This window comes from Scyliorhinus canicula, chromosome 6 (genome assembly GCF_902713615.1).
Source record: "Scyliorhinus canicula chromosome 6, sScyCan1.1, whole genome shotgun sequence".
In the NCBI taxonomy this organism is placed as follows: domain Eukaryota; kingdom Metazoa; phylum Chordata; class Chondrichthyes; order Carcharhiniformes; family Scyliorhinidae; genus Scyliorhinus; species Scyliorhinus canicula.
In genome coordinates, this window is record NC_052151.1 from 64,276,793 (window position 1) to 64,291,424 (window position 14,632).

The following is a 14,632-nucleotide window of genomic DNA, read 5'->3' on the forward strand; positions in this document are numbered from 1 at the left end:
TAGCACAATGTCTGTGAACAGAACGGCTATGTTCTGCGCAGTGGTTGGGGCCGCTGCACTGCATTTGGCGATGCAGCAGCATCCACACCCACAACCCGCAGTGGATGCAGGGCCAGCTGCAGCAGCAGAGGGAAGGGCCAAGGAGTTGCCAGTCGTCGAGCAGCATGGGGAGGAGGAGGAGGAAGAGGAAGAGGAGAGAGTGAGGGTGCAGCCACGACGCCAGAGGCGATGACCAAGGCCGAGGGTGTACCGTGTCCGGGTCTCTTTCCTAACAATGACGGACATCACCTGCTGGAGGAGACTCCGGCTGAGTAGGCAGACGGTGATACATATCTGTCACCTCATGGCGCACCTCGCCCCACGTGGAACGGGGGGAGGACACGCGATCCCGGTTGCCATCAAGGTGACGGTCGCTCTTAACCTCTATGCGACCGGCTCCTTCCAGTCTCCGAGCGGGGACGTCTCTGGGATCTCCCAGTCATCGGTGCACAGGTGCATCCGGGATGTGACCGACGCCCTCTATGCCATCGCGGACCACTACATCACCTTTCCCGAGGACCAAGCAAGTCAAGACTCACGAGCTCGTGGATTTGCCAGCGTGGCCGGGATACCGAGGGTGCAGGGGGCAATCGATTGTGTTCACGTCCCCATGCGCCCGCCTGCAGGGGACAGGGACGTGTTCACAAACAGAAGGGGGACATACTCCATGAATATCCAGGTGGTATGCGACCCCCACATGAGGATCATGAATGTCTGTGCAAGGTTCCCAGGGAGTGTGCATGACTCCTATATACTGGCGCAGTCGTTCATCCCTGCGATGTTTGAGGGACGTCCCCCTCGGCTGAGGGGCTGGTTGCTAGGCGACAGGGGTTATCCGCTGAGGTCTTGGCTGATGACGCCTATACGGAGGCCTCAGACCAATGTGGAAACACGATACAACGAGGCCCATGCAGCAACCAGGGGTGTGGTGGAGTGCTGCCTTGGCCTCCTGAAGATGAGATTCAGGTGCCTGGACCGCTCCGGAGGGGCCCTGCAGTACCAGGCCGACAGGGTCGCTCGCATTGTTGTGGTCTGCTGTGCGCTGCACAACATCGCGATGCAGAGGGGAGATGACCTGCTGCAGGAGGCGGAGGGAGAAGCTAGTGGCAGTGGTGCCAGCACAGAGGAGGAGGAGGAGGAGGAGGAGGAGGAGAGGGAGGAGGAGAGGGAGGAGGAGGAGGAGGAGGAGGCTGGTGGAGTGTCAGGCGCAGCACGCAGACACGACCCAGGTGCTGGTGATGTCCAGGAGGCGGCACGACGGACCCAGCGAGGACGGCGGGCACGCGACGCCTTGGTGGCAGCACGGTTCACGCATCGCATGTGACGTCCCCGCTGAACACCAAACCACCACCTGCATCGCTAGTCGTGCAGAGGGTCAACACACAACTTCCACCACCACAAACCCCCCCCCCCCCAACCCCCTCTCAGTGTACACCCTTACCACTGGGTCCAGACGTTATGGCACAACATTGATGGCTGTGTCAGCGGGTGTGATCAGTGCCATGTGGAATGATGACAGCCCGCTCTGCGAAGAGCTGTGAGCTCAGAATCGTTAGAGAGAGTCTGACCCATGGCAATAGCTGAACCATCCACCTTGGTGGCCTCTGAGTTCGTCATGGACACTCTATCACGTGCCCGCGTGGGCTAGCTGTGGGAGGGGGGTGGGGGGGAGGGGCAGGGACTGCACACCCGGCACCGAAGTTTCACCGCTCGTCAACCCCAGCGACACTCGGTCACCATCACGATTTCTGTGGCTGTGGAACAATCACACCGTATTACAAGTAAGGTGGAACAGTGCGTTTAATGTTAACAATTATTTACAGGTGCCTAGCCCCTACAACTAAACTGTGCCCTTCACCCGTGCCAACTTACTCAGTGTCTATCTTAGTTGCCCTACGGGCCCTAAAACTACGTCTCAGTGATTCCCCAGATGATACAGCAGGAGTGGAGGAGGATTGCTGCGAATCGCCCCACTCGACTCGTTTCTCCTTGGCCAAGCGTTTCCTGGGGCAACCCGGCCTTGATGGGCCAGGCTGCTCTGCGGGCGTCTCGGGTGACATTGTGCCACCCTGCTCTGCCTGCTGCCCACCCGATGCACCAGGGGTGGGACGGGGGGAGGCCGAGAATTCCGGGACGTCCCGTGATGGACTTAATGGGACGGGCCCCGAAACCTCCTCCTCCCTCGGGGAGCCCGGTGGCCCCCGGGCCTCACTTTGGGACAGAGGTGCGAGCGGGGAGGTGCCCCGTCGCACCACCGACACCTGGCGCTGCCAGTCCTGGAGGCCTGCAACGGTATCGACCAGGATCCGAAGGTTTGCAGACACGGAGTCCAGGGAGTTAGACATTCCCGCCAGGGACTGTGCGATCTCAACCTGTGTGTGCACGACGCCATCCAGCACATGTGTCAGGCGGTTGATGCTCTCGGCGACTGACTGCTGCGACTGGGCAATGACCTGGTGAGACTGGGCCAAGGCCTGCAGGGCGCCGGCAATGTTGTTTTGCCTCTGGCACATTGCTGCCTGTGAGAGGGCAACCCTGTCCAGGGCCGAGGATGACGTGTGCACATTAACCCCAACGCCTTGCATAACCTGACCCATTGCCTCCACCGCGGATGCCATCCGTGCGGTGTCGGACTGGGTCTCTGCCATGAGCGGCACCACTCCCTGCTCGTGGACGCGGTTTGACTCCTCTAACAGCGTCTGCAGAGTCTGGAAGACAGCCCTCATCCCATCATTGTCTCCCTGGGTTTCTTGAGGCATCGGCTGTGCGGGTGGGTTGAGAAACTCCAGGAACTCCGAAAACGTCTGGGAGCCAGCTGCATGCTGGGCCTGGTCTGGCCTCCGCGAGTCCGGGCCCTCGGTTGCTCCGACCTCCACCTGCTGTACCTGCTCAGCTGTGATGTGCGAACCAGACTGTGACCCAGGAGACTCATCACTAAATAGGCCCGCCGGGGTGAGTGTCTCTAGGATGGTGGATGGTGTGGGAGATAGCAGTGCCGCAAGCCCGATGGTGTCGCAATTTAGCGCCTCCTCAATGGTGTGGGGCCGCTCAGAGTCCGGAGGGTTATCCCTGGCCATTTCCGTGGCTTGTGGTCTCGCCACCCTCTGGGCGTCCTGATCCGCAGATTGGGTTGGGGAGGATGGGACTCCCCGCTGATCGGGCACCCTCTGTCGTGCGGCCCCGGGTGAGGTGGGGGCAGATGCCTGTGTCCGTCTGCAGCCAGACGGCCCTGGTCGTTCAGCATCACGTCCTAGGGAAGAGAATGAGACGGGTTATTTAGATTTGCTCGGCAGGCCGCTGGACGGTCCCAGTGGGCAGCGTGTGAAGGGACAGAGGATGGGGGAGGTATCCCAGTGGGCAGCGTGTGAAGGGACAGAGGATGGGGGAGGTATCCCAGTGGGCAGGGTGTGTGAAGGGACAGAGGATGGGGGAGGTATCCCAGTGGGCAGCGTGTGAAGGGACAGAGGATGGGGGAGGTATCCCAGTGGGCAGGGTGTGTGAAGGGACAGAGGATGGGGGAGGTATCCCAGTGAGCAGGGTGTGTGAAGGGGCAGAGGATGGGGGAGGTATCCCAGTGGGCAGGGTGTGTGAAGGGACAGAGGATTGGGGAGGGGTGGGTGTTTGTCAAGGAGGGTTGTCTGACTTGTTGCAGCTCCGCCAACCTCGCATAGCGCGACATCCCGGGTGGCAGACCCCCCAACAAGGTCCAGTGCCCTCTGCTCAAATGTGGTGAGGGGGTGCAGGTTGGGCGAACCCCCTCCAGTCTGATGCCGCTCACGGGTGTTGTGAGCGGACTTGGCCTGTTGGGGGAGGGTACATAGGTAGATCATTACAATACGGCAGGTATCAGCAGTCCGTTCAGATACTGGCACAGTTTGGGGGTCAAGTTGTCATAAGACGATTGCATCTCTCCACGGGGCCAGAGCGCTGGGTCTGTGACAACTTTGTGAACCACCCTCAAATAACTCTGCCCCAATCCCCCTCCACCCCCCCGTGCCAGGGGGGGAGGTGGGTGAATAAGTAATGGGGGGTGGGAGGGATGGTTGTGACCAGGGGGCACCTTCTTGGCACTTACCCTGGCAGCCCTGGTGAGGTCGTGAAGCTTTTATCGGCACTGCTCTGCAGAGCGAGGGGTCTGCCCCACAGCACTGACGGCAGCAGCCACCTCACGCCAGGCCTGGCGTACCGCGCTGGCAGGTTGGCGATGCCCTCTCCGCAGGCGGATGATACCCCTCCTCTGCTCGACAGCATCGAGCAGCGTCTCGACATTGGCCTCCACAAAACGAGGTGCAGCTCTCCTGGGCTCCGACATCATGGCCTACAGATTCTGTGCTCGCCCGCGCCTTTTTACGGCGTCGGGCGGCGTCACGTGGGCGTGATCGTGTCGTCACCGCGTTCCGTCGTCATCGCGCACGTGATTGACACGGCCGCGTTCCTAGCCCATTTCCTGGACGTGAATAAGTTGGGAAATGGACCCTTCCCGACCGTCGTAAAACGCGCCCGTTTTTTACGACAATTTCGCGATTTTTCGCAGGTGCGGAGAATCGCACCCCACATCTTTCAGGACTTGTGGGAGGAAATGGGAGCACCGGAGGAAACCTCCGCAGACACAGGGAGAACATGCAGACTCCACAGCGACACTGACCCAAATCGAACCTAAGACCCTGGAGCTGTGAAGCAACAGTGCTATTTAGTGTGTTATTGTACTGCCCAAAAATATGGAATGGTTCACGAATTTGCGTGTCATGCACCTTGATGTCAAATTAGCACCATTTTTACTCAAAGACAGATTAGGTGATAACAGACCAATTGCAGATCCATAAATAAGGTTACATATGCTATTGGAAGATTTAGACACGGCAACAACAGTGGCAGTGAATTGTTCATCTATTTGGGTGTGCTGACAGTTCAGCATGTCTGCAAACAAGGGCTGCTGGTGAGCAGAATTTACTTTTTTGCTGTCACGATCAACATATTCTTCTTCGAATTCCCCAGCGAAACTATCTTTCAAGAAAGTTTCAATGCCTCCAAGGATTCTGATCCTTAGTAATATAGACTGCAAGATGCTGTCAATTGAGCACTCACATAAGTAACTCTTTGAGGCAAAAGAACCATAAAACAGCTTTTCCAGGGACTAATCCGACCCAGTTATTGAAATAGCAACAACCCCTATAACAGACAAAGCAACTTTAAATATTGTTCCTAAATCAAACTGATTTTTAGAACTGACATTTATAAAGTTGAAAGTAAATATTTTTGACATTCTGTAGAAGTTGTTGAGAGACTTGAGATGATTGGCAAAAAAAATCTTTTCAGATGAACGTGCAACTTAGAAAGGTCCACTAACAACAATAATACACATTTGCATAGCATCCTTAGCTAAGAAAACCATTCCAAGATATTTCAAAAATACAAGAAAAAAAACTAGCAATAAGACAGGAAGAGGGAAATTAGAAGAGGTTATGAAATGCAAGGCCCAAGAGGTGGACCTCACAGACAGATTAAAATATAGAAAGATTTGGAGAAGGGATTCCGATAATTAAGAATGACCGAGTTGAAAGTTCTTCTACCAATAGCAAAGTGTTTGAGGAAGCAGCACAAGCCTGCAATCTTTGGTAGGCATGAGAAAACTGGCAAAGGACAGAGTGGAATCAGTCACAAGGAATGATGCTTGTTGCACATACTATACCAAATGTGTACTCTTTCCCAGTTTGAGCCAGATTTGTGACCAATTTAACACTTGACAATGGACAAAAAGACTGACAACATGGATGCAGTCAAGAAGAAGTGAGAGAGTTGTAGGGCTAAGTATCATTCGCACACATCCAAAAACAGGGTATATATCAGCAAAGAGAAGGTGCTGCTAATTCATTGCCTATATTCAATTAGAATGTGACCATACAAGGTCAGTTCCAAAGATTTAGACAATGGAAAAGAGGTGCTGGAGGGGAATGGCATTTCCAATTGTATCAAACGCTACAGGAAGTTTCAGGAGGGCGAGAAAGGATAATGCACCACAGTCAATGTTACATAGGTGTCTTCATGACTTTGGCTAGAGCTGTTGCAGTGCCGTGAAAAGGATTGAAAATGTAACTGGATTTATCATAACAGCAAGTTTCAGGTAAGGTAGGCATGGATCTGGGAGCCAATGCGACATTCAAGATGAAGAAGAAATGGAAGTTCGAGGGATGGATGTCGTGGGAGAAGATTGGTGAATCAAATATGGGTGTTTGAAAAGAGGTTAACAATATCGGTTAGAAGGGACAAGGAAAGAGCGCTGGATGGATGAAAGGGAACTATTGAAGTAGATAATATGGCATGCGGGCACGATTGAGGAAACCAAAGATGGGTTTCATGGGTGCGATAAGCCTTCAAGAGAGTGGACGGTCCAGAGTAACAGGTCTGGGATAGAACAATTTGGAAACTCTGGAAAGGAAATGTTGCTGAGAGAGAAGAAAAGGAAGCAGTGGAGGCAGGTACACAGTTTATTTGGTCTTAGAGATGAATAAATCTGTCAACACAACATTAGTGCATGAGGTGAGAGTTGTGGGCAATGAAGAGATGGTTGGGTTCAAAACAAAGGAGCATGGAATTGTCTTTCCAGGATGATTGTTGTGTAATGGATGGTTCCAGCTGTAGAAAGTAAAATATGATGGAGTTGACGTAGTGAAGCCATATTTAATCATTAATGACTAAGCCAGTTATGCAGCAAGTACCTTTAAGTTTACACTCCTCTGATCAAAGGCTGAAAATAAGGATGCACCAAAAAGGGCAACAAGGCTGGAAAATAGGTAACAGTTTTGCAAGGGGCAAAAGTGCCAAGGGCAGAGATGAGACAGTGATTAGTTTGGTCTAGAGTCATAGCGGGCGGAACTTTATCGTATTTTTTCAAAGTGTCGGGCTCTGTCTGAAAACAGGCCTGTAGCTCTCCGGCTGCACAGCCCACTTTTCTCTCCAGACTTTGAGCCTCTGCGAAGAAAAGAAAATGAGTGGACGTGGTTTGCACTGTCAGTCTGGTGGGGCGAGGCCCAATAGAGCCGGCAAGCCTGGCTCCACAAAGATCGGGGGGGGGGGGGCATCTTTAAAGAGCGTCCTGATTAGAGGTGAACATCAACTCCCCTAAGCCCACCCCCCAACCCTCCCGCTGCCACAATCATCGGGCTCTTCTCTTCTCCAGCCTCCCCACCCCATAATCATTGGGTTCGCTCTCCCACCCTCCCACAATTATTGGGCTCACTACACCCCCCCCCCCCCCCCTGCACTGCAGGAGTATTGCTGGCATCTCCCCATTCCCCCCAGGCCCCCCCCCCCCCCCCCCCCCATTGGCCACTCTGCTCCCTGTGCCTGCAAATTACACCCCAATGGTTTGACACTCATCCCCACCACACATAATGGATCCTCCCCTTCCACCGTGGCTGTCCAGAGGGCCCACCCCATCACTGCCCCCTGGCAAAGGTTGGCACTGCCAGGTTGGTACAGTGCCATGGGTCAGTGCAAACCTGTGCCACAGGCATGTCCCTCTCCCCCAGAGGCTATACTTATTTCTGTGTCCCCGGAGGGATCCCCTCAACTGAATCAACATCCTGGGGGATACCATTGATTAGAAACTGAACTGGACTAGCCATATTAATTCTATGGCGAGTAACTCACCTCTTGACCCCACCCAAAGCCTGCCCACCATCTACAAGACACAAGTCAGGCGTGTAATGGAATACTCTCCACTTGCTTGGAGTGCAGCTCCAACAACACCCAAGAAGCTCAACACCAACGAGGAAAAAGGCGCCCGCCTCATTGCTACCCTTTCCATAAACATTCAAACCCTCCACCGCCGATGAACAGTGGCAGCTGTGTGAACCCTCTACAAGATGCACTGGATTAACTCACCAAGGTTCCTTAGACAGCACCTTCCAAACCCACAACCACTATCATCTAGAAGGACAAGAGCAGCAGATATCTGGAAGTTCCTCTCCAAGTCACTCACCACCCTGACTTGGAAATATATCGCTGTTCCTTCACTGTCACTGGGTCAAATTCCTAGAACTCCCTCCCTAACAGCACATGAGGTGTACCCATGCCTCAGGGACTGCAACAGTTCACAAAGACAACTAGGGATGAGCAATGAATGCTAGCCTAATTGAATAAAAAATATTTGTTTTTCAATCTTACATTTTAAAAGGTGTTGGGGCAGAACGGTGGCGCAGTGGTTAGCACTGCTGCCTCACGGTGCTGAGGTCGCAGGTTCGATCCCGGCTCTGGGTCACTGTCCGTGTGGAGTTTGCACATTCTTTGCATGGGTTTCGCCCCCACAACCCAAAGATGTGCAGGGTAGGTGGATTGGCCACGCTAAATTGCCCTTTAATTGGAAAAAATATTTGGGCACTCTAAATTTATAAAAAAAATTAAAAAGCTGTTGTTTGAATATTCAGTGAGGGAGAATCATGTGGTAAGAGGCTGGCTAATCATATTCAAACTTATTTAAATCCATTAAAATGAGGCTCTCGCCCTCTGTGGGCATGAACCTTGCAACGTCACTGGCGTTCAGGAAGCGCAATCTCTCCAGAGAGAATCGCATTTCACTATTCTCTCTGGACCTTCTGCCCATGTCATGGTTCTCCCTGATGGCAAACGTGACTGAAAATTGCACCCTGCACGTACCGGCTGGTCAAAGTTGAAAGCAAAGCAGAGATTTTGTGAAGGGGCTTTTTTCATGAAGAGGTTGTGGGAGAAGTACATTGGAGCACGGTAGGTTGTACGTGTAGGAAGGAAGAGTAGAGTAAGAGGTTGCCTTGACTGCGATCAAGATGTCAGGTTCAATGATGAGATGGAGAGGATATGGATGATGGGGTGAGAATAAGAGGAGTGTGGAGAACAGTGAAGTCAGAAGAGAAGGAGCTAGGACATTGAGATAAGTAACCGTAGCTTTGAGGAGTTCACCAGCACATAAAGCTTCTACCTTTTTTGGCTGTAGGCTGGTTCAGGATAGAATACGCAAAATCATTTTGAACCTCAGTTGACTCGGATTCATTGGCTTCTCCAAGTTCCATCTCAGTTTTCATTGTTTCAACTTGCTTTAGAAAAGAACAGAGTGAAATGTAATCTCCTTTACTTGTGTGCAAAGAGTTAACTTCTTGGCTCAGGCATAGCATAAAAACATGAAACACGCCTTTCTATCACTGTAGGGTGTTAAGCCATGAATTAAAATTCTATGTTCAAATAAACTCAGTTATTTCAGTAAAAATGCGTATTGTCTAAACACAAAGGGCGGGATTCTCTATCCGAACACGTGATTGGGCAGAGAATCGCGCGTGAGATAAAATTGTGGCCGACGGCATGCCATGCTCTGGCGTCTCGACAGCGGCGTGAATGCATTCTACTCTGCGCATACGGTAAACACCCAACCCGGTAGTCTCCCGGGCTTCCACGATGCTCCGCCTCCACCAGGACGAATTACCGACAGCGAGATTCACTTGTGGTTTTAAAAATCGAGAAACACAGGGGCAGCACGGTGATGCAGTGGTTGGCACTGCTTCCTCACGGCGCTGCTGAGGACCCGGGTTCGATCCTGGCCCCCGGCCACTTCCCGGAGTTTGCACAATCTCCCCGTGCCTGCGTGGGTCTCACCCCCACAACCCAAAGATGTGCAGGGTAGGTGGATTGGTCACGCTAAATTGCCCATTAATTGGAAAAAAATTCAAAATAAATAAACATACAATATACATCAGATCCCAGCCGGATCTGTGCTGTCAATACCATGGCTGGCTGACTTTATACAGAACCTAACCATGGATGATTTAGGGCTCCACGCACCCTCTTAGGAGAGAAACTCGTATTGGGTAAGACTCACAAGGAGATTGATTGCTCAACCCCATAGGTCTCGTGATGGTTACATCAAGCTAAACATTGCATCATATAGGTTTTGGGGGTCAAAGGTTCGCTGCAAGTGCGTCTATTCCAACCCTACACACCCTAATTTCCCCACCCCCCACCAACAGCACACGAAAAGTGCAGTCATCAGTTGAATTTCACCTCTGGTTTCTGTTCAATCATTTGCTCCAAATGTGCATTCCACAGCCTCAGAATTCTCGACTGAAAACATTTCCCCTCAATATTTACACTTAATTTTAGATCCATATCCCTTGGTGCGCGACTCCCCAACCAGGCAAACACACAAATAAACTCACAACTCTACGTGACAATCTACTGGATCACGTTTCAGCAGCAGGAGTTAAAAACTACAATCAATTGCTAAAAATGAATTATGTACCTCAACTTCTGTCTGTTCTATTCTCAAGTTTGAAAGAAGCTCTTTCCCCTGAAGACGAAGTCAGGCCATAATTGCAGTTTTGGTGTAGGATGCAAATGAGCTGATTGTAATTTAAAAGTACCTCATAATTTCAGGAGAGAAACTCACTTACTTCCTGCATACCTTGCATGCACAGTACAACTGACTCAGTGCCATATGGTTGCTATAACTACCTTGCACTGAACTACACAAAGAGAGAGAGAGAGACGTCTAAAAAAAGGAGAAATAAATAGATGTAAGGAAGCTAAACAGAACCATCACAATCTGAGACACCTTCTCTTCATCCAGGGAATTAGGTGAATGTCTAAACTCAGATGCAGGAAAACAGCGCTGGGAAAATAGAAGAAGCAATTTGAGAAGTAGGATGGGTTTTCAATTTGGTAGGTTATACCATGCTTGACAGCTCCATAATTTTCCCTTTCACGATTGTTTTGGAGGGGAGAGAGAGAGATGCAGAAGGAGAGGTGTGGAGTTGATCTTGACTGGGCGAGAGTGGCAGGAGGTGGGGCTTGTCATAATATGCTCTCATGCAGAGAACGAGGTAAAGACAGGCAATGACAGACACCCAGGATAGCCAATTAACACACAGGACAGAACACAACCAATCACCAGATAGAACTCTAGAGGGCGGCTTCCTACTATAAAATACACGAGGCATCAGCAATCCGTCTCTTTCCACTGGTGACAACTGTAGTGACAGTCAGGGTGTATATATTAGTTAGCACCTTCTACACGTGGCTCAGAGCTAGTCTGGTCTAGATAGTTAGAGTTAGCACACTTAAAGTAATAGAGTGTCAACCCACAGCAAGCTGTGTGCATTGTTACAGAAGTTCAATAAATCGTATTGAACCAATGTCTAAGTTTGGTGTCTGCTTTCCAGTACAACTGCATCCCAGTTGCAGTCCGTGTTACCCCAGGGTGAATAACACGACAGGGCTCAGGCATTTGACACTAAGGGAGTGAGGGTCATGGTTTGGGATTTAGAGAGAGACCATGGGGGTGGTCGGTGGCAAAAGTTGGTATTGGGACTATAGTGGTACATGGGAGAAGGTAAAGGGGCATAGTTTGGGATGGCGTTTATGGGGATCATAGGAGTTGGGTAGGGGGCATGAGATGGCATGGAGTGGGAGTGTGCGGGGTGTACTGAGGGGTATGAGGGGTGTGGGCCGGAGGCACTTTTCACCCTGCCTGCCCTCGCACCTAGAAACCCTGTGCTGCTGACTCCAGTCAGTTTCCGGGTCGAGTGGGCCCAACTCCCATTTCATCCCACCCCCCCAAACAAAATCCAACCATCTGGGGCACTTTTTCCTGCGTCAGGTTTCCGGAGCAGGGTGATGTGTTATGTAATTTGGAATAACACAAGCTGCCACTTGATGCAGTTTTGAGTAAAAGATGCTCCAGACTTTGAATTGAGTTCAATGTGTTTTATTGAACTGAGGTGTGAGGTATCAGGAGGTGGCAATTCAACATGTGGAAATGGAGGGGAAAGTGGTTGCAGGTAGGCAACTTTGCGCAGTGCCCGTCGATTCCTTCGCACAATGGAGCTATCAGCCATACGTACAACATAAGAGCAGGGCGCGGCCTGTCGAACAATGGCAGCCAGGGCAGACCATCACCATCCGGTATCTTGATCCTGACAGTGTCTGCCGGGGATAGCACGGCCAGATCGGTGGCATGGGCATCATAGCCCTGCTTTTGACGGTCTCTGAGCTGCTGCATCTTCTGCAGCACTGGGAGGTGATCCAGGTTGGGCAGGTGTATGGCTGGAAGCGTCATCCGCAGGTCGCTGTTCATCAGGAGTTGAGCCGGCGACATGCCAGTGGACAATGGAGTCGCCCTGTATGCGAGCAGTGCAAGGTATATGTCGGAAGCCGAGTCCGCAGCCTTGCAGATGAGCTGTTTCACAATGTGCATCCCTTTCTCGACTTTTCCATTGGACTGCGGATAGTGCGTTCTGGAGGTGACATGTTGGAAATTGTATGACCTGGCAAAGGTGGACCATTCTTGATCGGTAAAGCACGAGCCACTGTCGCTCACGACGGTGATTGGGATGCCATGCCTTGAGAACGTCTCCTTACAGACTTTGATGACGGTCCGAGAGGTGAGGTCCGGGAGCTTCAGTACCTCAGAGTAATTTGAGAAATAGCCGATGATCAATATGTAGTCGCGACCATTCACATGAAAGAGGTCAATGCCAACCTTGGACCACGGAGAGGTCACTATGTCATGCTGCTGGAGCGCCTCCCTACCTGCGCTGGCTGGAACCGCTGACAGGTAACACAGTTCAGGACCATGTCCGTGATGTCCTGGTTGATGCCGGGCCAGTGGACAGCTTGTCAGGCCCTGCATCTGCACTTCACAATGCCCAGGTGTCCCTCATGAATCTGGCATAGCACCAAGCGCTGGAAACTGAGCAGAATGACAATCCTGTCCAGCTTGAGGAGGATACCATCAATCACCGTCAGGTCATCCTTCACATTGTAAAATTGTGGGCACTGCCCTTTCTGCCAGCCATTGGTGAGGTTGTAGATGACGCGCTGCAAGAGGGGGTCTTTGGCTGTCTCATCACAGATGAGAACTACCTTCTCATCTGTCGCCGGGAGAGTGCTAGCACACAGCTGCACCTGTGATTCGATGTTCTGAATGATCTCCAGCGGCTCACTGGGCGAGGTGACGGAGTGGGACAATGTGTCAGCGATGGTGAGCTCAATGCCAGGTGTGTACACCAAGTTGAAATCATGCCTCCTACGTTTAATCAGGATTCTCTGCAACCGAGGCGTCACCTCGTTCAGGTCCTTATGGATGATGTGGACCAGAGGCCTATGATCTGTCTCGACAGTGAATATCGACAGGCCATAGACATAGTCATGAAATTTGAGGATGCCGATGAGAAGACCCAAGCACTCCTTCTCAATCTGAGCACATCTGGTTTCAGTAGGCGTCATCGCCCTTGATGCGTAGGCTACTGGTGCCTAGAATGATGTGTCATTATGTTGAAGCAACACCGCACCGATGCCTTCCTGACTCGCATCTGTAGCTATCTTTGTCTCCCGGTCTGGGTTGAAAAATGCCATTCTTATGTTCTTATGTTCTTCTGACTGGTGCAGTGGTGAGCTTGCCTTTCAGCTCCAGCCACTCTGGTGTGCCACCTCCCACTCAAATGCAGTTGACTTTTTCACCAGGTTGTGTAGGGCCGTGGTGTGTGTGGCCATGTTTGAAATGAACTTGCCCAGAAAATTGACCATACCCAAGAAGTGCAGCACCTTTTTGTCCTCCGGGACCTTCATCGCCTCGATGGCCTTGATTTTGCCTGTGTCCAGGCCACACCATGCTGTGAGATCTGGTCGCCTAGGAACTTGAGCATCAATGTGCCAAAACAACATTTGGACCTGTTTAACTTTAGGCGGTTGGCATGTACACAGCGGAATACCTTCTGGAGACGGGACACATGTTTTTCAGGGGTCATGGACCATACGATGATGTCGTCCACGTACACACGAACCCCTTCAATGCCTTCCATCATCTGCTCCATGATGCGATGAAATATCTCCGATGCTGAGATGATGCCAAATGGCATGCGATTGTAGCAGTATCTGCCAAAAGGCGTGTTGAAGGTGCAGAGCCTTCTGCTGGACTCTTCCAGCTGGATTTGCCAAAATCCTTGTGATGCATCCAATTTGGTGAAGAAGAGCGCGTGTGCCATCTCACTCGTGAGTTCCTCCCGCTTCGGGATGGGGTAGTGTTCCCGCATGATATTCTTATTGAGAACCTTGGGATCAATGCAGATGCTCAGGTCCCCCGAAGACTTTTTAACGCACACCATCGGTCAGTCGGTTTGGTGACCTTGGATATTATGCCTTTTTGCTGAAGATCTTTGAGCTGTGCTTCAGGTGCTCTCTCAATGGAGCAGGGACACGTCGTTGTGCGTGGACCACTGGCTTGGCATCAGGTTGTAGCAGAATCTTGTATCGATACAGCAGCATGCCCATCACGTTGAACACATCTGGATACTGGGAGAGGATATCGCCGATACCGGCCTGAAGATCCACACGGGAGGATGTTGTGATGTAAATCCTTTGAATGAGGTTCAGCTGCTTGCAGGCATGCGCACCTGGGAGGGATGCCCTGTCCGGCTTAACAATTTCAAAGCATAACCGTGCTTGTGTGTGTCGGTTGGATACGTGCAGATGGCAGGATCCCAGTGCCGTGATAGCATTCCCGTTGTAATCCAGGAGCTTGCAGGCTGAAGTCTGAAGTTTGCCTGTGAGAGGAGGTTGGCAGAGGCACCTG

General features: G+C 51.6%; 1 protein-coding gene across 9 annotated transcripts in view; it reads right to left on the minus strand.

Moving 5' to 3' along the window:
- Positions 1-14,632, minus strand: part of slc2a12 (solute carrier family 2 member 12) — a 133,649-nt gene that overhangs the window by 61,139 nt on the left and 57,878 nt on the right. For 5 of the 9 annotated variants that reach the window (XM_038799386.1, XM_038799383.1, XM_038799384.1 and 2 more), the window contains exons 1-2: positions 9,750-9,858; positions 8,993-9,107 (exon numbers count right to left, since the gene is read on the minus strand). In XM_038799386.1, the coding sequence (XP_038655314.1) occupies positions 8,993-9,107; positions 9,750-9,758 (124 nt within the window). In that variant the 5' untranslated portion in view covers positions 9,759-9,858. Of the gene's footprint in view, positions 1-8,992; positions 9,108-9,749; positions 9,889-10,303; positions 10,486-14,632 lie in introns of those variants that run through there. The other 4 variants (XM_038799380.1, XM_038799381.1, XM_038799382.1 and 1 more) reach the window with 4 other exon arrangements.